The following is a 27137-nucleotide window of genomic DNA, read 5'->3' on the forward strand; positions in this document are numbered from 1 at the left end:
AACATTTTGGCGCCAAAACTGAAAAGCAAAATGGCGGACGATGTAACTTCCAACGAGCAACTACCAAGACCAGAAAGTGAAGAAGCCGAAGAAGCCATGATTACAGAACAACCTAAAAACGAAGCTAACACCGCCCGACTAATGATAACCAAAATAGTCAATGAAAACTTCAAGTCTTACGCCGGAGTTCAAGAACTTGGCCCGTTTCATAAGGTAAACACTTGATTGATCGTTGCAATTAATTGTTGGCTGTAAATTAAAAGTTTGAGCAGTTTTTGCTTTTCTCTGCATTTATTTTGTTCAAAATGTTTAGGCCTCAAGCAAATGAGTTTGATAATGTGAAGTATCGCATTGTGTGTTTCAGAATTTTTCTTCGATTGTGGGTCCAAACGGAAGCGGCAAATCGAATGTCATTGATGCCATGTTGTTTGTGTTTGGGTACCGTTCGAAAATGATTCGGACGAAAAAAGTTTCTCAGCTGATACACAATTCAGAGAATCATCAGAACGTCCAGAGCTGCACTGTAGCTGTACATTTTCAGAAAATCATCGATTTGGTAAGTGCAGTTCTTACCGATGTTTTACTCCTTTCTTCTAATGATATGCAATTGACAATAAAATTAAGAAGACTTTAATAAGCTTATTTAAGTACTAAAACGCTGAAAAGAACTAAAGGCAAGATTAAGCTTAGTTTGTGCGAGACAGTCAGGAAAAATGTTTGCTATCGCGTGGAGAAGATACCATTCCATATCAGGGATTCCCCAATTTGTAAGAAAAATAGAAGTTTTTCTCTTTCCTGAAAGATGCAAACTTTTCAAATGATAATTTATGCTTCAAGAGACGTTACATTATCCATCCACCCCTCCTCCCCCCTAAAGATGGCTGGAATCGAGTCCCTAAAGTTTGGGTCAGTGGTGTTGTAAAATGAATTCTGATGTGTTTTTATTTGTTAGCATCTTTGAAAACATTGTTCGAAGGGTCCAAAATTTGTAGGCTTCTCAAAAGAAAAAATTCAAAATCCCCCTTTATAAAAACCCACCATTCTAAGGGCGGAGTGCGGATAAGAAATTGAACTTCCCCAAATTCATTCCCAGGGTACTCTCCTTTTCTTCTCTCTTTCTTTATAAGCGGGGTGGAAAGAAAGTCAGTTTCACAGCCCGCCATTCAGGCAAGTGATAGCTAGCATGTACTAGCCCACGAGTCATTTCAACCAGCCCCAGAACCCTTTTTGATTTGCAGGATTGATTACAATCCTTCTGTAATTTGAATTTCCCCCAAAAAAAGCACTTGCCCGTGGGGCAAGTTAAAAAAAAAAATCACTAGCCCGATAGCAAAATCCACTAACCCCAGGCTATCGGACACGACTTTCTTTGCATGCTGATAAGTGCAATATTTTCAATCCATTTTGGCTGTTAGTAGGTATATATAAACTGCCTCATATTTCTAGTGTTGTTCACTTTGACCTCTGTATTTTAAGCCAGGAGATGAGTATGAAGTTTTGCCAGGAAGTCAATTTGTTGTGTCCCGCACAGCACGAAAAGACAACAGTTCTGACTATCATGTTAATAACCGCAAAGTTCCATTCAAGGAGGTGGCCAAGCTTCTGAAGGATTGTGGCATTGACTTGGATCACAATAGGTTTCTTATTTTACAAGTGAGTTGAGAGTTAAGTTACTCATTTAGGGCTGTGTAGTGCCTATATCTAGGCCCCAGGTAACCTGCTTTAACTCTTGGGCATTTGCAGTAGTTATTGTAGACTCAAAACTTTCAGATTCAAAATTACAATATTATTTTTCTTTGATAAGAGCCTTGGTACATGAGATTAGAGTTGTCCTAGAGTCTTTTGAAATCAGTAACAAAATGCAGTAACCCTTCAAATTTGGTTAGGATTAAGGTTAGGTTGAAAGGTTGAGTTGAGGTTGAAATTATTTTGACCTTAATTTCTTTTTTCACCAGAAGAAAATATCTGATCCCTGTCTATTTTTCAATTTTCTGGCCAACTTCAGAAGTAAGTGACATGTAGCATATAGAATTATCAATTTAATTCAATTTACAGGGAGAAGTTGAACAGATTTCCATGATGAAACCAAAGGCTCAGTCAGAGCATGAGGAAGGAATGTTAGAATACTTAGAAGACATCATTGGATCAAGCCGCTTCAAAGAGCCAATTGAACAATTAGCTAACGAGGTTGAGACCCTAAATGAAGCTCGTGGGGAAAAGGTAATTTCTTTAATCCCAGATAAAGGAAAGTACTTCAGGATCAAATTTTTTGAAAGTTGTCTTTTTGTGACCTTAATGTATACAATTGTTGCAGGGTGCAAAAAAATTTTGGACTGTAGCAAGTCATGTTGACTGGCCAGAGAAATTTTATTTTGGTTGTGTCTCTCCTTTGATCGGTCAAAATGAGGCAAAGTACATGTATTGAAAGGGGACTCTTACTAAAAAAGCTGTATCTTCAAACAAGTTCTGTTGTTTTCAGTTGAACAGAGTTAAAGCTGTAGAAAAAGAGAAGGATGAACTGGAAGGCTCAAAGAATGAAGCTGTTGAGTACCTCAAAATGGAGAACTCCATCACAAAACAAAGAAATGTGCTTTTTCAGAGATATATGTAAGTTTTTTGGTGCATGTGTTTACAGGCGAAAATTAAATTCAGGTTAATTTTTTTTTAACCTTAACAAGGTTGATACCCAATTTTCTTTTTCTCTTAGTATTTAGAGCTAGGAAACAAAGGTAACTGAGAATCAACCTAGTAGGTTTTTTTTAACCTGAATTTAATTTCGACCTGTTACACATGTACTAGTGGTGTGCTGATCTTCGATTATCATCAATCATTGATAGAAGAAAAAGAAAATGCACTTTATTTGAGTGTCAATGTACAACTGTACTGTAGCATGAAAGTACTAATTAGGGACCCTATATTTACGTCTCCTACTGGAGAGGGGACAGCCCTTTTTTGTGGTCATCTGAGCCACTTGAAGGTCCAGCCATTTGCAGGGCAAAGGCAGTACCTTCAATTTTTTTATCACTTTTAAGCACATAAGAAAATACCAAGCTTAGTGGTCCACAGTCCAATAACTCAAAAAGTTTGTATTAATTGTACTTTGACATTTTGAATGGAATTCTTATCAAGAGATTTTTCTGCTGATAATCATTCAATGATTGATCGAGTGAGTTCTGATAAACAGAGGCCAATTCCCAACATAAGTGTATACAGTGTAGCTGTAAAGCATTTCTGGTTTAGCCCTTGAAGTCTGTGTCACATGAAATATTTTTATCATTTCTTTAAAAGCTTTTGTTAAATTAATGTGATGACTATTAAGTTACACTGTACAAGCATACTTCACCTAAACTTATCAAGAATGCTTATTCCATTTGTTTTTGCAGTTGTGAGTGTTCATTGAATGAAGAAAAGGCATTGGAAAAAAGAGATGAAATCAAACAGGGATATGATGACTTGAAGAAGGAACTTGCTGAATTTACTGGTACTGTTATAATGTTACATCATTTTTACCAGAACAGTTCATGTAGATTGAGTGATTTTCGATGTGTCAAAGTACATGTACTCTCTCTTGGTGCAGACACCAGAGATTTACATGTGCGATAGAAAAAGATTTTATATTGTCACAACATTTAGACAACTTACAGTATACATGCAAGGTGCAAAGAAATTAAGTCAGCTTTACAGTTTGCCATTTGGGCAAGCTGTAGCTAGCATGCACCAGGATGAGCAGGATTGATTACAGTTCTTCTGTAATTTGAATTCCCCAAGAAACTTCACTTGCCTGTTGGGCAAGTTAAAGACAGAATTCACTGACCCAATAGCAAAATCCACTAGCCCCAGGCTATCTGACCACATTTCTTTGCATGCTGCATACATGTAATTGTGAAAGTGACAGGTATACAGTTGCAGCTCTGTTTTACTCTAATGAATACCCAAATGCTGTAGTATGCCTTCCTTTAATTTAATTTACTTATTTATTGATGTATATTTATATATTTTAAAGAGAAAAAGAAAGGCCATACTAAAGAGCACAAGAAAGCTGCAAAGTAAGTAACACAACAGGTAGATAATTATAGGCGTGCTCAGTGAGTACTTTATTGAGCAGACATCCTCGGGGAGGTCTCTATAGTGTCCACTTTATACAGGCTGTCGACCTAAAACTTGATAGAAAACATCATGAGAAGTCACGTACCATTCACATCAATGACAAAAAAGACTAAAATTTGACCAAGGGTGAAACTGAATTGTTCACATTTTACACTCAGATTGCATGTTTTCGTTCAAGCTATAAAGTGGAGGTCATGAATTAATTTAACCCTTTAAATGCCAATGGTGTCCAACATCAATATTCTCCTAACACTATCCATACATTGTTAAGAGATAAATAATAATAAAATGATCACCAAAGAGAAAATACCTTGATCTTTTACCAAATTCTTTTAACTCATTCTTAAGGAAATGTATGAAGACCAGTTTGGAGAATTTGTATTTGGATATTGGGATTTAAAGGGTTAAGTGGGTTATCAATACTGGATATGGAAATTTTTCTAACAGAAGGTGTGCAAACAGTTTGAAAGCCTGGCTAAATAAATTAATCTCCTTTCTTTTATTAAAAGTCCTATTGTGTTCACAATGTTTCAGAAAATATGAGGAACTTAAAAAGGTGGTGGAAGAAACTAGGAAGAGCTTTGGAGCTTATGAAAGAGATGATATAAAACTGCGTGAGGTTTGTGCACACTAAACTTGTTTCAATGGAAAATTTTTTTCTCTCTAATATTGATGATAAGCCATACAACTGTTCATGTTTAATAATTTACATCTGCATATATGTGGAAGTAACAGACAACTATTTTACTATGTGTGATCAGATCCTCAGCTCTCACATACAAGTATTTCTTTTCTTGAAAATTTTGTTTTTTCATTAACTGGACTTAATCATGACTTTATTTTCATTTTCTTTTTCGGATTCTTTTTTTGTAGGAATTCAAGCACTCAAAACAAAATCAGAAAAAGCTACAGAAGAATCTCCAAAAAGAAAAAGAAAAGGTACAGTAAAAATAAATTTATGTCATAAGTACATGTAGTTTGAGTATGATCATCCAGGTGAACGTAGTCCTGAATAATAGGACTGTTGTTGTTGACAGTGAATGACGTTTGACAACCTGTGCGATAGTCACCTGCAGAATCATTGGTAGTCATCTTTGACTCTAAAGATGACTACTGCAGAGGTTGTTGAAACGTCACTGTCAACAACAACAGTCCTATTCAAGACTGCGTGTTCACCTGGACGATCATACTCAACCTACTTATGAAATGACTCCTGGGTTCTTATGGTTCTATTTTTCTTCTATTTTCCAATAAAAGTAGCTGGGGGCCACTCTCTTAATAACTGGGGAAATCCCTGGCCCCCGGGTCTTAATGACAACCCTGCACTAAGGGTGGAGGGCCGGGGATTTCCCCCAGCTACCGTGGGGTCTGAGCATGACCCCACAGTTACTATCATATGAAACAGAAGAAAAATATAACCAAATAAAAGAACTTCATACAACCTCGGACAAAAGATGATGAGACACATCACAAGAAAACCCAGTTTTTCCTGTCATCCTGGCAAAAATGGAAACTGTCACCAACTGAATGTCTGTTTTCCCCCCTCCTCTTATCCCTTGTTGGTTGAAGAATTACACTCATTGGCTTTTGGTCCTAAACAACTTTGAATAGGGGGTGGGAAGGGGGCTTACATTTTCTGTTTTATCAAGATAGTAGTATGATGCAAAAGTAAGAAGAAACTATGTCAGGTTTGCCTCAGGTTGTAGATGTTCAATTCCCAGTCTGGACAACCTTGCCTGTAAATAAGCATGCTAATTTCCCTCTCCTCACTTTCCTTAAATGTGTAGAATAACTTGAAGAAAGATCCACATTTTTCACTTGACTACATTTCCATCAACAGAGGAAAGCAGTGTCATCCTTGTTTATGATGAAAATGATTGATTATAGAAATGTTGTGGTTCATTTTTATCCTTTTTTAACAATTTTATTTTCCTTTGGTTTGGGGCATAATAATGTATAATAAAGAGTTTGAAACAAAGAATAGAATTTAAAATTAGATAAGGTTAAAAGTAAACTCTGAACCACATCATCCCCATCTACATAATGCTTACAGAGTTTCCAGATGTGCATTATGTTTCCTTTAATTAATTTCCACCTGGAATCAAATAAGTGACCATACCCCCTCCTCTTAAAGTGTAAATTTTTAAAAATTTCTTTGTGAGGTGTTGTATCTTTTTCAGCTGGAAGAACTTCAAACTGTCCCTGAGAAAAGTCAGAGAGAACTGCAACAATTAGAGGAAAAGAAAAATGACTTAGAGGTACAGCTCCATAGAATGTCCACAATTTCTGCTTTGCAGTCATATCATGAGCAGCTTCCAGCTTGCAAACTACCCCTAACCCTCCCCCACCCGACCCACAGAGAAGAATTCCATCATTTTGTAAAAAAGTAAACATAATAAACCAGAACTGTAATATATTTATTTATTTCTGTTTTGATGTATGTTTTCCTTCAACAAGGTAAAAAGGAAAACAGAGGAAGAAAAATTAGCAGAAGTTATGGCAGGTAATGCAGAACTTGGTTTAGATAATAGCCTTTTCTGTCTAATGGCTCAGTCAACTCCAAGCCTGCTTATCCCACCCTTTTTGGACATTTATCATTTTGTCGGTCCCTGCAGTGGGAAATTTGTCGGAAAACCTATGCCCAGGGGTGGGGCATTTGTCAATTCTTCTAGAAGCGGTTAACATCGTTCCTTTTCTAATATTTCACTTCAAAATGTGCCTATTTAGATAGCTATAGATTTTTTTGTGAAGAATATCTTTAATACATATGCTTGAAAAAGATACAGGTGGTTTATGCTCCATCACTACCCTACACCACAGTCATCATGATCAGTTTGCACATGCAAGAAAAACAATTAGTGCATCATTTGTAGAGTTTGTTGGTTGTTTATCATTAGCTATTTTAAATACCTTCAAAACTAAGAACAGTGTTAAAAATTCTAGTTCATAGTTCTTTCATTGATTTTACACATGTAGAAGGAGCTCCTGATATTACTCAGATCAATGTGATTGTTTTTGCAATAATTACGCGCTTTTGATTTTGCATAGAAAAGGCACGTTATAAATTTTTGATTATTATTATTATCATTATTATTATTATAACTAGTGACTAAGAACGATTTGCGAAGGCTGCTTCACACATTTTGATCAAATGATAACAGATTTCTTATAAATATGGCATTTTCAGCTTATTTATAACTGGAAAGTACAATTTTGGTGTTGTGCCAGGGTGGGGCATTTGCAGCTTTTCCAAAAAAAAGTGACAAATGCCAGGGGGGGGGGGCATGATTAATAATTGTTACTCTTGTAAATGAGCTCTTTTTAAAGTGAAATTCCTCTTCATGCATTGGTCAGCCCTGTCAAATTAGACACTCTTGTGAGAAAAGACACCCATAGCAGACATCATTAGGTGACTATTTTGAGTGCAATTTAATTTGTTTGTTTCTAATTAAGTTACATGTATCTATATGGCAAAATTGCTAGATCTTCTTGCAAGACTTTTTGGCTTGGAGTTCAGTTTAGTGTTTGCTAGGAAGATTGTAACATGTGTCATGATTCTGCAGGCTTGAAGACGGAAACTGAGGGGTTGCAGACGGAAAAAGAGGTAGGTTGGTTTCACATCAGTTGCTGCAAAAAAATTAAAGGTGGAAAAATGGTTTCTATTGACTTCAATTATCTATGTTGTCAGTCAGCACTACTTGTGTAAATTGTACAGTAGCACTTGCACCTTGCTAAATAACGTGTGACATGTACAATACTCAACCCTGGTCCGTGGTTTGAAATTCAGTGCACAGTTCAAGCTATTCATGCTTAGAGTTGTCATTGGTCCTTTTTCTTATAATAATAAAAGTTAAATAAAAGTTACTGGAAGGCTTCAAAACTGAAGCCTTCAGAACCATTTGAGATTTTTTTTTTTTTAACTTTATCACTCTCCATTCAGGCAAAAGAAACAGAGTTGATGGGCTGGAACAAGGTTGTCAATGAAGCTAAGTCAAAGGTCTGTGTTCAGGCTTGTCTTAATTTAAAATCAAATACCAAAGATTTGTGACTAACAAACACAGAAACATGTTTGTCCATCTGCCTCTAGAGAACACAGCTGTAGCCATTGCTCGTAATAGTTACTTATGCTTTTATGTGAAAGGAGTCTAGCAAGCTTCTTGTTTTATGGTAGTTGGTAAATAGCATTACATTTTTACTCTGTGATTGCTAAAATTTTCAAGTTTTTGTCAGCACAGGATGTTAAAATAATAATTTATGTTACGCCTGAGACAAATTATGCTATAAATGTTACGCCTGAGACAAAAGAGACACAAGATTGGAGGAGTTTAAGTAGTTAATCGGTTGTTTTTTTCCCCTACTATTATTATTAATTAATTAAAAATCAATCTTTTCTGAAAGTGTTGCATTTAATTTTTCTTTAGATGGATGTGGCAAAGAGTGAGCTGGAAATTTATAAAAGTCAGCATGAAACAGTTGTGAATCAACTACAAGAAGCAAACAACAACTTAGAGAAGGCTCTGGAAACACGAACGCAAAGAAAAAGGTACTAATAAGTGGATGCAATTTACAGGTTCCGTCATTGCATTGTCCATGAATCACTACAGATACGCGTAAGACATAGAGCGGTTTTCATTTGAGTGTCGAAAAGTAATTGGTTTTGCACTTTCTACACGATGCGATTGGCTTAAAAGATTCGCACCACCTTTTCACCCAATCAGAAGTAAAACCAAAGCCAATTGTGACGCGCTCGCATGCATTTTCCCGCGCTTTGCGTCAGCCACATGTAATTACCTCGAGTTTTGATTGGTTCAATGTATTGTCTGTGTCCTATGTGATTGGCCAGAGTAATTACTTTGGTTTTGGTTTTACGACACTCAAACGAAAACCACTCTACAAATTGCTGTTTTTGGTGCTTGAGATAGCTTTGGTCAATAGATGGAGAAATAAGTCCGACCATCCATTTTTTTGCATTCATGGTTAATTGTTGTAGATTTTTTCTTGTTTATGTTTTCCCAATCACTTTATGGTATCCAAAAATCACTATGCTACTTTAGTAGTTTTACCTCAGTTACTCGATCCTTGCCTGTATTCGTGTACCTCTCTTTTTCTTTGTAGTGAAATCCAGTCATTACAGGATGAAGTTCCAGAATTAAAAAACAGACTTCAAAAAGCAGAAGCAGACTTGGTGAAGGCTATTGAAGGAGAAAAGAAAGTTTCAGAAGAGGTCTGTTGAGATCACAATCAGCTGAAAAATATGCATAAATAATTGAAAAAAAAATTTCGGTTGTTTTTTTTCCCCCTATTATTAAAATTAATGTTGTGTTGTGTTGAGTTCAGGATACTCAAATAACGTTAAATTGACTGGTATTTCAGTTATCCAATGCCATTGACATTCTGCAAACAGATAGTGAAAGTTATGTTCTTTTTCCTTTTTCCTAAAGTCTATTTGTTCTTTTTAGCTTCGTAGTATGAGAACTAAAGTAGAAGAAGCAAGAAGCTCTTTCCAATCATCTCGCAGAAGGTTTGCTATAGTATAGCATTGTAAAAGCAGTGATTCCATTTCTACATTCCTTAATTATATTTTTCCTTTTCTTATAGCATCGCTAATCTACTTTTATGGGGTTGCAATACTTTGTTAACTGTTAACCCATGCTATTGGTTCTCAGTGGTAATGACAATGAGCATATGTAACAGAAGCAATCTGGGTGTGCGGATAAATATTGTATGGAATAGACCATTTTACTGATACGGCGGCCATACTGAATTTATCAAACTTATGGAGTATTATGGGATGGCCAGGGTACACTCGCTCAGTATTTTCGCACGCTTTTTGGGCAAAAAGAAAACTTCAAGGTATATTTCTCAGAAAAAAGGTAATCACTATTACATCCAAAAACGGCAAAACGATCTTGTTTTTCTCATTACAATCTTTTTCTAGGAAAACTTAAAGAAAAATTGGCCAAAAAAGTGAGCGTAAATGCTGAAGCAAGGATTTCAAATCGTGCTCATGCCCCCTGGGCATCCCATAATACTCCTTAAATACATTTAATTCAATATGGCCACCGTATCGGTAAAAAGGTCTATTTCTTTTTTAGGGGTTCCTTTTGATCAAGTGTCAAAGCACCCTTGTAAAAACCAGTCATCCACGCACAGCTATATCTGTATCTCCCCACTTAAACAGCGCTAAAGTGTCATGTACGTACAGCTATTGGCGTTACACAATAAAAGTTCTCTTTTATTTTATTTCGCAGTGGTAAGATCCTTGAAGCTCTTATGCGGCAAAAGGAGTCAGGGAAAATTAAAGGGATCTTTGGTCGACTGGTAAGAGTCTTGATAGACGTCATTGTCTTCTTGCGTGTACAAGATGTTTTGTTTTGTCCCTTACAACAGCTGCCAACAAATTTTTTTTTTCAGGGGGATCTTGGTGCCATAGATGATAAATATGATGTAGCAATAAGCACGGCTTGCGGACCATTAGACAACATTGTTTGTGACAGTATAGACACCGCCCAGAAGTGTATCACCTTTTTAAAACAAAATGATATAGGCACTGCTACATTTATTGGCTTGGACAAGGTATGGAAGTCAATAATTATTATCGTGTTGTTTTAATTACAATGTATGTTGTTCATTTAGGGACAATGAGTCGGTGTTAGGTGTTCAGAGAACCTTCCAACGCTGTGCTCTAGTCCCTTGTGCGTAACTTTTACTCCCAGGTGACCAGAAAATCTTAACTTTTTTTGAAGAAATAAGATACTGGGAACCCTGGATTTCAAAGGCTTAGAGCACTCAGCTCCCTTCAATTTTTCTTAGATAACAGACTTGCTTTTGCTCTTATTGACTCTAGGGTGCATATTAATACCTTAGTCATTTCTCAGATTCTGGGATCTATGACTGCTCTTATCCAATACCTTATAGAAGTTTATCTGAGTTGTGCAAGCAGGAAATTATCTCCTTGAAACAACTATTTACCGTGCAAGTTTTTACCAGCATGTTGCGGCTTCAGCTTCAACATTTGGTAATGACTGCAGGGAAAGAGTTGGCGATTGTAACGTTTAATCTTAACTAAGTTTATGTTGAAATTGGAGATATTTTCAGTCGCTGAATAGCAAGATTTTTGGTAAAATACGTGACGATACTAGTAGTGTGATCCCCTAAGTACCTCCAAGGAAAGGTTATTACTTTCAATTAATAAAGAGAATTACTGTTGTTTATTGTTAAAATAATTACTTGTATCTCATTTTTCTTTGTGGTTCTGCCTCGCTAGATAGAGAAATTTAGAAAAGATGCAACTTCGAAGATCCAAACGTAAGGTTTTTTAATGTATATCATTGAGTAGTACACTTATAGTTCCAGATGAGTGTTTTTTTTTTTCAGAAGACGGCATTTTTTGCGGAAAACCACCGTTATTTTCCCCATTGCGGAAGACAAAAAAACAAATTTCGTCAGTGATGTACACTCGCTTTATTTTTTTGCTTTGTCTTGGAAATGTCCTTGCAAGTATATCTTGTCTGCATGAGTGAACACAAAGAGCAGACACCATATTACCTAGATAGGACAATGGTATCTTTCGAGAATTTTCACTTTCGTGTTGTCCATTTTTCGATCGTTCCCATAGTGATGCCTTAGCGCAATTTCCAGCCTCTTTACAGTCTCTTTGAAGGTGCCAACAAACACTATCGCAACACCAAGATAAGATCTTTCGCCATCGGTTGCTGAAATGTAACAGGTGCATTGGTCAGTCCAAAAGGCATAATCAAAATCTTAAGGCCAAAGGGAATGGCCATTACAGCCTGAATGTAAAGGTCATTGAAGATAACCTCCCTCGTGGATCAACTGGCCATTTCCTTTTTATGAGTCCGAAAAAAGGCTAAGAAAAGGAAATTCTGTTTCAAAAACAGCAAGGAATGTAGATCCATTTTTATGGCTAGCTGGAAAAGAGACTGCTTTGAGTGCTTATTAGTTGAAGCAAGCTTTTTTGGTGTCCCAGCCAAATCTGGCAAAATAAAAAATAAAGCTACAAACGACGACGTGTGTTTTGATGATATTTTATTTATTTTTTGTTCGATAGACCACAGAATGTGCCACGCCTTTACGACTTGGTCCGCGTCAAGGACGATCAGATACGAACAGCATTCTACTTTGCTCTCAAAAACACTCTTGTTGCCAATGACCTCAAGCAAGCGACAGATATTGCTTATCAGGTAAAGCCTTTGAACGTTGCTGTTTTCCTTTGATTAGCAAACCCGAGAAAATGAAAAACTTTATTTTTGTTGTTCCTTATAACAATAATGCTTTCGTCGATGTTTTGCAAGTGTAATGGAAACCACTGAAGGAAGGAAAACAATAGAAATCTAGTCAGGGTTTTCCTCTTTGGTGCCAAAAGTTGTAGCACCATAATTTTGTCAATCATGGCTCAAAAAAAAGTCCCGTCCAATCGTTCATGAAAAGTCGATTTTTCCTCTGGGCAAGACAAAGTAACTTTTGATACTCGACTACTCGCTTGGGCAACTTCCAACTGAATCATAAAACGAAGCAAGCATGCAACTGCTCATGGCTTTTTTTAAAGTCCTACCAGGACCCTGACCTATGTTGTCTTAGTACTGTCCGAAGAATGGGCCAGGGTTAAGTGCCCAGTGGTGCAAAAATTTGTAATCATAGAAGGAACTTTTTTCAGGGATCTAAAAGATGGCGTGTGGTGACTTTAAAGGGAGAGCTAATTGATCAATCAGGTAAAGTTATCGCTCTATACATTGCATTAACTGTGTTCCTTTATTATCCAATTTGCATCCACATTATTCTTTTTCTTTCCACTGTGACCAGTAACATTTCCGACCATAAGTATTGATAAAAGTGTGTATGAACGTGGTAAAGAATATCTGGAACATTAATTCTTTTTGCGCTTATGAAGCGTGTATTTTTTTAAACATCATGGTTCATGCTCATTTTAAGGCCAAAGACTGAAGATTTTCCGCGACTCTACTTAAACTACAGTTGTAGGAAAATAATTTAAGAACAGAAGACTAATACGAACGAACTGATGTGCGCCAATCGAATTTCAAACTACTTGGCCCAGCACTGACGAGCTGAGAATTCCGACGAGCAAAGACTAGCTACGTAATAAATACACTCACAAAAACCGCGGAGAACGCATTACATTGAGATCCTGGTAGCAGTCTGTGATAGTCCTTGAGAGAAAAAAGGTTGTGTCCTGAAGGATATTATTTATAAGTTCCTTTGTTTGAAATTTGATAGGGAAATAACATATTGGAGATCGTTATAGATAGATAGTTACTCACGTGGTCACCAGCTATGCGAATTTTTTGGCATTTAGGAACGTTTTTACATAAGAATCCCCACAGGATGTCTGTACACCGACATGGCCGCCGTTTCAGTTTTTGTAAACCAATATGGCCGCTGTGAGCTCATGTAAGAACGATCTATTAGTTTGCCTCCTGTCTGGAAATCATTTGCTTCGAAATTCCATTAGTCCAGTTGGCTAATGAAGCAATAATCTACCGGCCAAAGCTGAAGTTTCACTTGAGTTTGCCTAGCCTGGTAGCGTTAGTCTCAGGTCCTGTCCTGCATATCAGATAGCTTTAAAAGATGACCTTAAAAACAGGCTAACTTTTGCGAACCCCTGCTTTTAAGAATATCAAATCTTGTCCAGAATTATGTCCAAGCAACTTTGATAAGAACAGATCTGCCATAATTCAAAGCTGACTCGCTGTTTACTAAATCTGAAGGTACCATGAGTGGTGGAGGAACCAAAGTTGTGAAAGGAAGGATGGGCTCCCGTATTGTAGCTGATGTAAGCCCTGCTGAGCTTGAGGCCATGGAGAAAACTTTGGAGAACGAAACAAAAGCAGCTGCGGTATTGTTACATGATTACTATACCCTAATCCTTTATTCTTTATTCTTTTAATTTTTTTTCTGGTTGGTTATGCCATTTTTCGACCTCGAGACTTCGTCGCTCGCTTTTTTGAAGCTCGCTTCGCTCACTTTAAGAAATTATGACAGGTCGACTTGTAGCGAGTCTAAGTATACCCTAATTGAAAAAGAAGATTGCTTTGACTATAGGGCATTTGGGCATACGGAATTCTCTGCAATGATTCGCTTGAGTGACCGCCAAACAATAGCTTCTTTGTGCGTTCCAATGCCCAAAGTCAGGTTTATATACACTCTCTGCTCTCTTCTTTCTAGATACAGCTCTCCAAGCTGTGATCATTTTGGTCGCTACGGCGAGTAGAAAATAAATCTGGCCTCTGAAATTGCCAATTTGGCGAATTGTTTCGGCGGTCACGTGCCAGGCCGTGTGCTTTTATTACATTAGTTGCGTTTAAGGTTTCCCTAAAGCTAAGCAGTTGTATGAAATATTATTCACGCTCGGATTTCTGTATAATTCGATTCTCTTACCCTGGTTGTCCAGGTGTAATTCCTTGAGATGTGGCGTGTACCTTATTCAGTTGCGCTAGCCATTTTCTTGATAAACAAATAAAGAAGCCTTGACTACATGCTCTTTTCTGTAGCAAAGCACTTAGAAGCCGCTGGAGCACTCAGCAAGTACTGTAAGGAGAAATACTTGACTGCGTCTCGTGTTTCCTCCTAGATTTTTTTGGTGCTCTAGCCGCCTTCTGCGTTGTTTACAACAGAACAGAGCACATTCAAGGCCTCTTTATTTGTTTATTAAAAACAAAATGGCATTTTCTTCGTTTGAAAAAACTTGGCCTGACCCGGCAATTTCTCACACTACAGGAATATAGAGAATCCAAGACAAGACTCGAAGAAATGGTGGATGAACTAAAGAAAGAACTGTCAACTGCAGAACACAACCTACAGAAATATAACATGGAGACCAAGGTACCCAAACCTGGAAAAGCACTTTGACATCCACCTACTAAAACTTCAAATCAGTTAGCATGCAGACCTGCAAATAATTTCAGTGTTTTTGATAAGATTTTAAGTAGATGGCAAAAGCTTTGGAGTAGATGACGAAGGAAACAAACTCCCGGTAAAGGCGCGACTTGCGAGCGTGAGTTCCTGGAAAAATTTGAATGCATAGAATGTATTTCCAGCATTCTGGAGCAAAAATTAGAGTGTTTGAACAGAACACAGACATCATTAAATTTTGGCTTTATTATTCAGTGACAGCACATGCATACTCTATTTAAACGGGGGTAATTTCCAAAGAAAAGTAGGCGGCGAGTTCACGTGAAATAGCCCACGAATTTCGCTGGCCACCGGCTGTAATTGAAAACGCTGAATTTTTGCTTTTCAGAAAAAGAAATGAAAATGATATGTTCGACCAGGAGCCGTTTCTTAAAACTCCCGATATTAAACGGGCCCGAAAACCCGTTTTTGTTTATATTCAAGATCGAGGTTTCAAGAATTTTGCAGTTAACATGATAAGACTGTTAGTTAACAAAGGAGAATCGACTGATTTTTTTAGCTAATACCAGTGCTTTTATTCTTTAGATTTTGATTTGAATACCGTAAAATTCCGAAAATAAGCCCCTCCAAATATAAGCCCCCCAAATCGGTAACGCAAAAAAACCCTCCGTTAAATCGCCCCTCCGAATATAAGCCCCTTCGGGGCTTGTACTTGGAAAATCGCCCTCAAATACAAAGTAAAACAAAGCAAAAACGGTAAATTTACTTCCAACTATAAGGCTAGCCCAATCGATTTTGAAACGCAAATTTCCCTGCGTAGATAAGCCCTCCAAAAGTAAGCCCCTCAGAAAGGGCCTTTGAAAAATGAAAGCCCCGGGGCTTATTTTCGGAATTTTACGGTATTTGATTTCGGGCCCGAAAAGCTACCTTCGGGACTGTCGAGAAACGGACCCCACGTCACCGGTTTTAGGCTATAATCACACTATACGGGATAGGTTTTGCGCCGGCACCAAAACCATACCGAATAGAGCTTCTGTTCACACAAATAAGAACCGTGATTTCGGCGCAATTCCTGTAACGGAGCGAAGTTGCACCGCGCTGATCTCAATAGTGAAGAGTTACTTATCGGATTGGGTGTTCACAATAGCTCTTCTTGTTGGCACAAAAAGCTACTCTGCTATAGTGCGTACATAGACTTAGACGGGCAAACCAGAAAACGTGTGGTACATACATCTGTATATCGTGGCTCTAAGAGGTTTTTCTTTGGGTAATCCAGCTTTTCCCCCAGCCTGCGAGCAGGCTCACTAGTATAAGCCGGCTACGAGACCTGCGAGAAGAATCGGACAAGGAAAAACTTTTCCTCGCAGACTTCATCAGCTCGCGCAAACTTGCCCAACTAGGCCTGCAAACAAGTTTGTGCATCAAGGGCTTCGAGGTGTTTCGTTGGAAAGAAATCACCTTTACATTTACCGCATTTATTCGATTAACCGCCCTGGGCGCTTAATAAATTTTTGGACCATGAGATGCGGCGCTTATTCGAGGCTGGGCGCTTATTAAATTTTTCTGCCTTCAGGATGGGCTCTTATTCGAGGTGGGCGCTAATTCCAGGTTGGGCGCTTATTCGAATAAATGCGGTACTTGAAATTACAATATTTTATTGTTTTGATTCCTGAAGGCGCTGGATGAACAGGAAGTGGCCCTAAAACAGCAGATAGTACATCTTGAAAAACAGGTGAAAGAAAGCACACCAGACAAAGCCAAGCTGAAGCAACTGCAGGATGCTGTGAAAAAGCATGAGAAAGGTAAGAAATATTAAATTTATTAATGTTTCTGTTAACGGCAAAGATATACCAAATCGATCGATCATTCTTTGCGTCCTACGGGACGCATGCCATGAATTATTTTGCGTCGTTGGAGATTTTTATGCGTCAGTGACGCAGGACGCAGAGGTAACAAAATCACTGCCTTAGTTACTGTCGAACCCGCAACCAAGAAGTCATGCGCTCTACCGACCTAGCTAATCCTGTAGTGCTTAATGTAGCTCGAACAATTTTTTACATCTTTCCTAACATTTTTACCTTGCTGACATTTCACAGATTGGCAGACAGCGGCCACGTCAGCTGCTAAGATTGAGACGGAAGTGCAGAAGTAAGTTTTTAACGGATTATTTGAATGATTGGGTTATGTTGGCACTGCACCAGAATAATTTTCGACCGGGTTAAAATTCTTGCATTTAGGTGTTTCGGACATAGGGAACAACCATAACCTCACGAAAATTTAGACGCCTAGACGTTCAAAGTTCCGTGTGAACACAGCGAAGATAGAGCAATTTTCTTATGACCTTGACCTTGGTTTCGGTAAGTGTTCGTTATTTGTTTTATCAGCCAATGGATGAAAGGATCAAAATATGGCCTCTTCGTTTCCCTGCCAAAGAAAACCCTAATATGTAGAAGGCATTGCAATCCGTTCGTTTGTTGTTTCTGTTTTGTTTGTTCGTTTTCATTTCAAGGTCATGCGAAAATCGCTCTATTGAATGGTTCCGTATGAGCGAAGTGCCTGCTCAAATTTTTCAGTCAGGCGAAAATTCGTCCAGTGCAATGTGAATACAGCCTGAGTATGAGATTTTGAAGGGAGTAAAAATTCTTATCTGAGATTTTTGTTTTGGCAGACTTCATAAGCAAATTATGGAGATTGGTGGTGCTAAGCTCAAGACACAACAGGTCAGTTCTAATCCCCGAAATAGACTACCATCCCATTCACAGATTGGGGGCACGAAAAGCAAATATTGCCTAGAATTTTCTATTACTTGAGGAAGGCTAAAAATTTCTAGATGACCGTTCGATTCATGTACAATTTTCGAAGCTTATCTAATAAATTCCCTACGATTTTCTGAAGGAAACCTAAAATTTTCGGATTCAAAAATTTGATGAAGAGAGGAATTAGAAAATGTCTCACTTTCGTAATACTACAAATTTCATCTAAAATTTTAGGGAAAATAATTGTCAAGCCCTTGAAATTTCGAAAAGACTCAAGTTCCCTTGGATGACCGAACAGATACAAATTTTACTGCGCCGTCTAGAATGCATTTCTCAGAGATAAAAGTACTTTGGACAGCCTAAAAGGTGTTTTCAATGTATTTAGGAGGAAACCGTCGTTGGGTTCCCCTGACAGATGGACCAGTAGTAAGCCGCCTATAGCTGTAGACTTCAGATGAGCAACTTGTGTCTTATGCTGAGTCTAGTCTCCTTGTCTTTTAATAGGGCCGAGTGGATGTAATGACCAAAGCTATGGATGAAGTGGCAGGACAGATTACTAAAGCAAATGTTGCTATCAAGACTTGTCAAAGGTAGGTGTTTATAATGAGTATGAAAAGAGTAGACTGTTCAGTCAAGTTTATAGTGTACATGTTGTTCTGAAAACAACCGCTTAACTGCTAAGGTGATACTGAAGAGGCTTCGTTTCAATAGTGACACTCATGATACCACAGGAGTTTGAAGTCGAGGAGTGATTTATCGTTTTTATATATTTCACCCATAAACGTAATGTTTAATCTCGATATTTGTATAATATCTAGGAACACCAAAAAGGCGGAGGACAATATAAGTTCACTCATGAAGGACATTGAAGAAAATGATGCCAACATTAAAAGGCTTGAGGTGGGAATCTCGAAATTGGTGATAATAACGTTCACATAAGTTAAATACAAAAATCATAACTTGTAAATCTCGGTGGAGAAATCTGAATCCTACACTTTAAATGACGTATTTCGTCACCTAAAACCTTGGTTCAAAGTGTTGTGCTGTTTAGAAGTCTCACGTACTTTAGTAGTAGAATACAAATATTTGCAAGTTGAAAGTACGATTTAAGGTATCTGTGCGATGGACATTCACAGACTTATTGCCATAAGATTTACTAGATACAGGTCTAGTATAACAGTACAAACCTTGGCACAGTAGTTTTACTCTTAGTATACATCGCTATGCTTTCACAGACGTTTTCAGACAAGTTGGATGGTCTGTCGAAGTTCTTCCTTGCGGAGAAGCAAGAAAAGTTCGTGTAAGACTGATTTATTGTGTGTGTTTTTTTCATTATTTACAGGAGGAGTTTACGACTTTAGAGGAGAAGGCCAGCAACGTGCTGCAAGATTTAGAAAAGGCTCAGGTTAGTTGTAATGTGAAACTAGATGCACCTCTGTTTTTCTTTCCTTTTATGTTAGAAAGCGTTGAAATTTTTAAATTGTGCCTCAGCGTGGAGGAACATAGGTAAAGTTAATTCATTAATAAAACTCAAAACCCTTTTCTAATAGCTTAGTCAAATTCTGTAAGACTGAGAAAAATACTATAAACCAAAACAGCCCCTTATACCACCACCCCCCTCCCCACTTTAAAGTTTCCCTCCAGTTATATGCACATTTACCAGTAAACAAAAAATACATCTGATTATAAGCCCCCTTCCAGCTTGTAACGTCCATTTGCATGATGGCATCTTTTAACTACTACGACCAGAGTGCTTTTGGTTTTTCCTTTCATATCTAAATTTGGTAATCCCAGAACAAAAGCCTGAAAGATTCTGGTCGTAGTAGTAAAATGAAGCCATCGTGCAAATGGCTTATTGAAAAGAAGATGATGTATTATGACGTTTTGAAGCTTAATTAACCCTTTCTCTACCAGAGTGAATGTTGGAGTCCGTTAAGGTAGTTTTAACTTTTGAGTCTGTGGACAAAATCCTATGATGTGATCATTCAAATGAAACCTCTCTGCCTGTACTTTCAAATACTGCTATTTGTTTCCAAAATTTTACAAAACGAAATTTGGGAATTTTTGTTGCATTTTGCCCTTGGCCACACTTGGCACTGAAAGGGTTAAAAACCAGTAGAAGCAGAACGTATTTTGATCAGCACTGCTATAGCTTGTTTCGAAGCGCTTTTTTATTTCGGTTATAAGGCCCTCCGTTTATGAGCCCTCTTTAAACCCCTTACAAAGATTTGTAAGTCCAGAGCTTATAAGCAGCTGCAGTTTACGGTATCTTGATTTGAGCCCTGCAGGCCATCTAGAATAAGCAACTTTACAGATCTCCTAGAAATGTTACGTGGAATTACAAGTTGGGTTTTCAGTTTTTCCTTGTGCTTGTCCTTATATTTGAGTCTAGGCTGGCCATTTTCACGGTAAAACAGGTGTTTTTTTTTTATCCTTGTACGTGTTTCTGCGTCGCTCGTAAAAACCAGAGGTTACTTAACAAATCTTCCTTTTTAGAAGAGAGCTAATATTAGAGAGTTTTAGATCCGAGTTTACCGCGAACCTCTAACCGCGGTTTGCGGTTTGACGTTCAAACATAATCCGATTTAGATTGGCGGTGGATTAAAGAAGTGGATTCTGGTTTATTTTTCCATTTAGAAATAGACGAAAAATGAATCAGTGAAATTGAAAGAAATTTACGGGAACACAAGGTTATCTAGCAGCAAAGAGCTGTAAATTCTTACATTAGTTCTTCTTGCAATTTTACGGCCGCCATTTTGAATCAGCTGCCATGAATGGCTTTTGTTTTCAAGATCCAATAGGATTTATCAAATTTAGCATTTCGCCCGAATTTGTGCCTCTGTAAATGGATAAAGACTTGCTCCACAAGTTTTTTGTATCATTACGTGGGATAAAACAAGAATTATGCACTAAAAGCTTTCAGGTAAATGACATAACGTGAAAACCTATCTCCCCACGTTGAAAACGCACGTCGTAAACCTCAAACGTGACGCGAAAGACTTGTCACGTGACCTCCAGCGGTCAGAGGCTCGCGGTAAACTCGGATCTAAAACTCTCTATTGTGCTTATTGTACACACAGCAAGAGATGTCGGAAATGGAGGAATCCCTGGAAGGTTTGAGGAAAGAACTGGAGGCAGTAGAGAAGGAAGAAAACAAGCTGCGAGCTCAAGAAGTGGATATCAAACATGAAGTAGAAAAATATGAGACTGTATTGAAGGAAAATCAACAGAAGGTCAAGCACTGGCAGAAAGAGGTATACAATGCAGCCTGTGAGCAAGCTCTTCATTTTGGGGGAGTTGCGAGTAGTCACGCGAGAGCGAGGAAAAAACCTCCACCCCTCGTGGCTTCGCCGCTCGCCGCGCTCGCCAAAAATGGAGACCCTGCTCGCGGACTTTACAATGAAGGATCAAATTCTTGTTTTTTGTAAACAACGAAACACGTTGGCAAGAGAAGTTTGGTTATGGAAGCTACTAACCATCAAAGATGAAAACAACGGTGCTGCAATTTATGTTTATGTTTTATTATTATTATTATTGATCATCACATTTACAATACTACAAAAAAAAATTCAACTAAACTGTTCAGCGAGGTAAATTGAATAATCTAAAGTCAACTTAAAATTTACTGTTTTGTCTTAACGTAATCAATGAATGAAATTTTAAATCTAAGTACATTTTCTCGACTAGTTAAAAAGAAAACCTGTTGCTCAGTAACTTCAAACTGATAGAATTGCTATTGACCCTCAAGTCAAAAAAGCCAAGCAAAAGATACAGGGGAATTTCTCGAACACTGGGTTTTTTCGAAATTGCCGATTATAGGCCATTTTCACGATTTCAACATTTGACTACAACTACCAGAATTCATTTCGTTTTGCTTTCTTATTCAAATTTGTCAATCTTGCTCGGGCTTAAAAAACAATAGGCCTAATTTGCACAAGAAAACACAAACTGAAGGATTCTGGTAGTTGTAGTAAAATGACGACATCGTGCAATTGTCCTATGCGAACCAAACCCATCTTCTCTTTGCCAGTCAAACACTGTAATTTTACCCCCGATTTCTCAAACCTCCTGATAAATTCCAACCAATTTGCTGTTCCCTAGGTGTTTCGTGTTTTCGGGATTCCACTGTACAAGACAAAAAATATATTTGGGAATTTGCCGGTCGTGTTGACCAGTGACCTATTGCCCGACCAAACAAGTCTTAGGTCGAACTTGTCTCTCTTCTGACCTGTGAGAATGTTAAAAATAGCACGATTATACCTTCAACTTACAAGCCTAGTAACAAGCAAAAAATATAGGATGAAAAAAGATGACTGTGTGAAAGTGCATTTTTTCTGGTCGCTTTTTTACGTGTCCTGTTAAAATGCCCGGTAAAGCGAAAGTGTTTCCAGACAAATGGGCATCTCTGTCGGACAGTGTCTGTTGACCGGCCTTTATTCTGTATAACAATGAAATGTTTACCACCCAGCCCACCACCGTAGGACTATCAAACTGTCTACCCTCATAGCTGCATATAGTTGATTAATTGTTATCGATGTATTTGTGTCCTTAGCTGAGTAAGCTGTCGCTGCAGCCTGTAAGTGCCTCTGCTGATGCTGAACCAGAAGAGAGTCTTCCAACTCTGACGCGGGAGGAACTGGAAGGGGTTGATAAAGAAACTGTCATGGTAAGCAGCAGGATTTTTAGTTTGAAAGTTACTGCATACAACAATGACCATATAATAGCATGGTTCGTACAATCTTGTAAAGGTCTTGAGTTTTAGTAGTTGTCTTGAAAAGTCCTTGAATTCGGTAAAGGTCCTTGAAAGGTACTTGATTTCTTTATTAGGTGTTGAAAAATCCTTGAAATTCACTACCTTGTCTAAAAACATGCATGTGCATGAGCAATATCTTACTTCTGTTTTTTATTTTATTTTAAATGCTATTTCTGTACCTCAGATACAATTGCAAGTCATACCCAGTCATTTGTACCAAAAAATGTGTCGCGCGTGCAGAGTTAAAATTTTGCTCATTAAACCTATTGCTTTTTTGCTTTTCGTTTTTATACTTCTAAATTATTATTATAAGGGGAATTAGTAATTTTCAATCAAAAAGCCTGCCGTTAATTTTTGAATTAAGGAAACCTGTTAAACTGAAGACGCATCCTTCTCATTCGTCTTCTGGCCCGGATTCTAGAGGCCTGTCTGTAATTTTGTTGATGCATTTTTTTCAGTATGAAATTACTGTTTTGGAGGAAAAATTACAGCAGATGAAACCAAACATGGCAGCTATTGCTGAATATCGTAAAAAGGTAATGTATAGCAAACGTCTCCTCCTCATTTTCGCCATGTCAAGAGCGTGGGGTGTGAACCTTCAAATGTAAAATCATGTGAAATAATATCTTTAATAAACCTTGCTGCTAGGTTGACTATTCACTATAATCAGTACATGGCATTATATCACTCTTACTGACTTTGTAAACTAAGATTTTTGGTTTCCTTCCCTCCCACCGCCACGCTTTGTTTGTGGTCACATGATGTGGAAGTTTGTGTAACCTTTTCTATGATATGTACTCCGTAGGAAGAAGCTTACCTGGCTCGAGTCAAGGAGCTTGATGACGTCACCAACGATCGTGATCAAAAAAGAAAAGAGCATGAAGCCATGCGCAAACAGCGCCTTGATGAATTTATGACAGGGTTTTCCGTGATCACGACTAAACTCAAGGAAATGTACCAGGTGCTTAATTACTTCCCTAGCCATGAGTAATAATAATAATAACAATAATATACACTTACCGTATGTAGCGCCTTTCTCTTAGTGATCCAAAGCGCTTTACAATCAGTAGATATTTAGAAAACAAATAATTCAAATGCAACATAACAGGATTAAAAACCCCAACTGGCAGGAGGCCACCAGTTGGCTATTTACAAGCGTGGCCGAGGATTTGAACTCGGAACTACCGAGAAAAAATCCAGCAAGTGGCCAGAGCGGAACTCGAACCCGGGACCGCCGGATTGCGAGTCCGACGCGCTAACCACTCGGCCACGCTACCTCCTGTAACAACTCCTTACCACAACTCTTTTCTTTCCCCATTGTAGATGATTACTCTTGGCGGTGATGCTGAGCTGGAGCTGGTTGACAGTCTTGATCCTTTCTCTGAAGGAATTGTTTTCAGGTTAGTAACACAATACAAGAAAGGAATTTTAAAATCACGTAAACGGCAAACGATAATTTGTACCACGTGACCCATTTGCCCTCTAATAGGCCTTTAAAAAAAATACTATAATAGTTTGTTGTCCCTCCAAAAGTTTACTTAAGTATTGTTTTCAAGTTCTCTTGAGGCGATTGTAAGTCCTAAACTATTGTCATTTTGTGTTCATTATACGGTCGAAACCCCGCTTTACGGACACGCTAAATATGGACAGTTTTCTTTGTCAATGGGGAAAAGCCTTTAATTTTCTCTTCAACCCGCTTTTTACGGACACAGGTTAATGCGGACCACAAACACTTATTTCTTGCCCAATCAACAGATTCTCATAGAACGTTTACTTCTGGTCTTTTACTCGGATTTTTAAGCAGAAATCTCGTAAATTTGCGCAGGATACCATCCTGTGCAAGTTAACGAGATTTCTACGCAAAAACGGAGTAAAACGTCCCCACTATACTACTCTAATGGAAACATTTCATTGTCAACTGTGTGCTGTAATAAACCTTGCCTTTTTGACAGCATGTTGACTTTTCCAGAGTTTTAACGAGCACCTTGAAATTAAGGACTTCAAGATCTGAGAACGCTACGGCAGCCGAAACGCTGCTTAAAAGTAAATTTGTGTTCTTCAGTCTCAGTTGTGATTATTCCTACCGTCTGAAATTGTCAAATGTAGGAAAACCGTCCGAAGAACCATATCCAAGTTAAAGAGAAATAAAATTTCGTCGTCGTTAGTTCACATATTCCATAAAACGTAAAATTAGGTAATTTCACGTCGTAGTCAATAACTGAATCATGCAAAAACGGCAAAGAAATGTTTAAAAAAGTGTGGTGCACGTGCAAAGGTGTTGTTTTGCCAACGAAACCTATTGGTTTTTTGACGTTGCCGTCGCGTCGTCGGATCTTAGGGTCTGTTTACATGGAGGTGTGGGACCCTAGGTAGGTGAGGTAACTCGCTTAGGTGGGGTAACCCGCCTGTCCATATAATATCTCATGTGGTCACCCCATCTATCATGTAAACGGGATCAAATTAAGAGATTATATGGATAGGCGGGTTACCGAACCTTCCTGGCGTGCCACACCTTCATGTAAACAGGCCCTTAAAGTCTCTATAAAGTCATCGTGAAGACTGACTGTATGGTGTATTCTCTTTGGATACTTAATTAACTTCATTTTATGATTGCCACTGTTTCAATTCTCAGTGTGAGGCCACCAAAGAAGAGCTGGAAAAATATTTCAAATTTATCAGGTGGAGAGAAGACACTGAGTTCTCTTGCTTTGGTAGGTTTACGATTTGCTTACATGGACCCTTTGCACAAAACGGTCGCATGGTACAAAAACACCTCGCTGGAGAAAAAAAACAACGCTGTGGGATCTTGAAACGAATTAGGATATTGGCTTTTTTCGAATGATGTATTCTCTTTACTTTTCTGCCTCACTGCTAGACTTTCTATAAGCCTAATTTTTTTCCTGGTTGGTTATGCCATTTTGAAGGACTTCATAATTCACCGGTCGAAAATTCTGGCGGTGACGTCAGGACAATTGACCAATAGGACAGTGAAAGATATTTCACGCGGCTCCCGACACAGCATATGTCAATCATTTTTTTCCCGCGTGAATTTATTATGATTCAAATCCATTCAGGCGAAACAAGTTGACCTCCAGATTTCGTCGGTCGGTGCGCGACCTCATGCTTTGAAGCTCGCTTCGATTACTTCTAAGAACTTGTGAAAGGTCGACTTGTAGCAAGTCTCCCCCACTGGGTCGTTTTCCATCCAACGAGATATTTTTGTTCCATGAGAGTCCCTAGCATGGCCGAATTAGGTGTCCAATTCTTTGGCTTGGTAGTGTGTTGTTTGCGTGCTTGCCTTTTTAATGTAACGGCTTTCGATATAATGCACGTTGCACTTGTTGGAAGTTACATTTTTGTCCGCTTGTTTAGGTATTTGCTCTTCATCACTACAAGCCCACACCTTTGTACGTCATGGATGAAATCGATGCTGCCCTGGACTTCAGAAATGTGTCAATTGTGGCCAACTACATTAAGGTCAGCAACAGTGTTTACTGTTAATGTACACCCCTGGTACTGATCAAATTAAAATCACACCCAAAACTCTAAATATCTTTTTGTAAATCCTAAGAGTCAAATAGACTTTCCTGATGCCGGGTTTTATGCAAACCTCACTTTGTGGGGCTTAAATTGGTCGCTCCGTTAGATCAAGCGGCGCTGTCTTATTTTTTCGTTTTCTTTCTTTTTTTCCGCCAATTTTCTTTCTTTTTTCCTCTCCTAATTCCGTCTATTTGTTTTGATGAAGATGTATACCGTTTGATCCGAAATACTTTTGCTGAATGTAGACTCAACCGAGAACGTTGTAAACAGATACGTACTTATTTGATTAAGCGTCCAACTTCGAATTAGCGCCAAACCTGTAGGGTATAAAAGTTCGCCCAGCCTCGAATAAACGCCCACCAACACCCACCAACCTCTCCCCCTTAAGAAAAAACTGAAGTAGACAAGAAGATTATTGGTTATTGTTTCTTTTACTACCCTATCTGCTCCTCGTCGACTGCCCCATTCGCAGACGTTAGGCTGTGAGACATCTACGAGGCAACATCAGAGAGTTCGGTTATTGACCTTACTGACGATGAGATATAAATTGACTAGGTACTTCTAAGAAACTTAGAAGACCGAACGAGTTCTTAGTCTTTTTTAAATAAACTTTCAATTAACAGTTATAATTCTGCTCCGGCACATCTTCACGTTTTGTCCTTATTGCTGTTTTGTTGGAAAATTTACTTACTTGCTGAAAATAATGAAAATTTAATAAGCGCCCACTTCCAAGGCCCAAAAATATAAGAAGCGGCTAGGACACCTAATCGAATAAATACGGTGAAAAAAGGGTGAAAGACGTACTTACCAGCTCTTTCGCTTTTTATGTTCTCTCTACAGGAAAGGACCAAAAATGCACAGTTCATAATCATCAGCTTACGGAACAACATGTTTGAATTAGCTGACCGACTCATTGGTATATTTAAAACGGATAATTGTACAAAGAGTGTGGCAATCAATCCACGAGCGATAGCATCCACTGCCTGATAAGCCAGATCGCGACCAGTTAGTATCTAGAGGGATTGTTGTATTATAAATAAAAATGTATTTTTACATCGTTATTGTGTAATTCTCTCTATTGTTGGGAATCG

General features: G+C 38.2%; 1 protein-coding gene across 1 annotated transcript; it reads left to right on the forward strand.

The window, feature by feature from the left end:
• Positions 1–27097, forward strand: LOC140950612 (structural maintenance of chromosomes protein 4-like). Its single transcript, XM_073399852.1, has 37 exons — positions 1–213; positions 365–556; positions 1477–1653; positions 2056–2220; positions 2480–2607; positions 3384–3481; positions 4004–4046; positions 4642–4726; positions 4981–5046; positions 6288–6365; positions 6565–6610; positions 7671–7711; positions 8048–8104; positions 8529–8650; positions 9223–9331; positions 9567–9628; positions 10359–10428; positions 10522–10683; positions 11375–11415; positions 12179–12311; positions 12785–12839; positions 13854–13981; positions 14863–14967; positions 16673–16799; positions 17094–17145; positions 17666–17717; positions 18258–18343; positions 18572–18653; positions 19096–19158; positions 20834–21007; positions 22306–22419; positions 22965–23042; positions 23312–23467; positions 23830–23906; positions 25139–25217; positions 25879–25983; positions 26887–27097. The coding sequence occupies exons 1-37, from the start codon at positions 31–33 to the stop codon at positions 27031–27033; spliced, it is 3738 nt and encodes a 1245-aa protein (XP_073255953.1). The 5' UTR covers positions 1–30; the 3' UTR covers positions 27034–27097.
• Positions 27098–27137: the final 40 nt, after the last annotated feature.

Source organism: Porites lutea, chromosome 10 (genome assembly GCF_958299795.1).
Source record: "Porites lutea chromosome 10, jaPorLute2.1, whole genome shotgun sequence".
Taxonomy (NCBI): domain Eukaryota; kingdom Metazoa; phylum Cnidaria; class Anthozoa; order Scleractinia; family Poritidae; genus Porites; species Porites lutea.

Bases quoted from the DNA above. Each gene is read 5' to 3' on its own strand.
- LOC140950612 (XM_073399852.1), top strand. From the start codon at position 31: ATGGCGGACGATGTAACTTCCAACGAGCAACTACCAAGACCAGAAAGT. The intron at 4,047-4,641 runs GTAAGTAACACA...ACAATGTTTCAG, and splicing joins GAGCACAAGAAAGCTGCAAA to AAAATATGAGGAACTTAAAA. The intron at 23,043-23,311 runs GTAATGTATAGC...TGTACTCCGTAG, and splicing joins TTGCTGAATATCGTAAAAAG to GAAGAAGCTTACCTGGCTCG.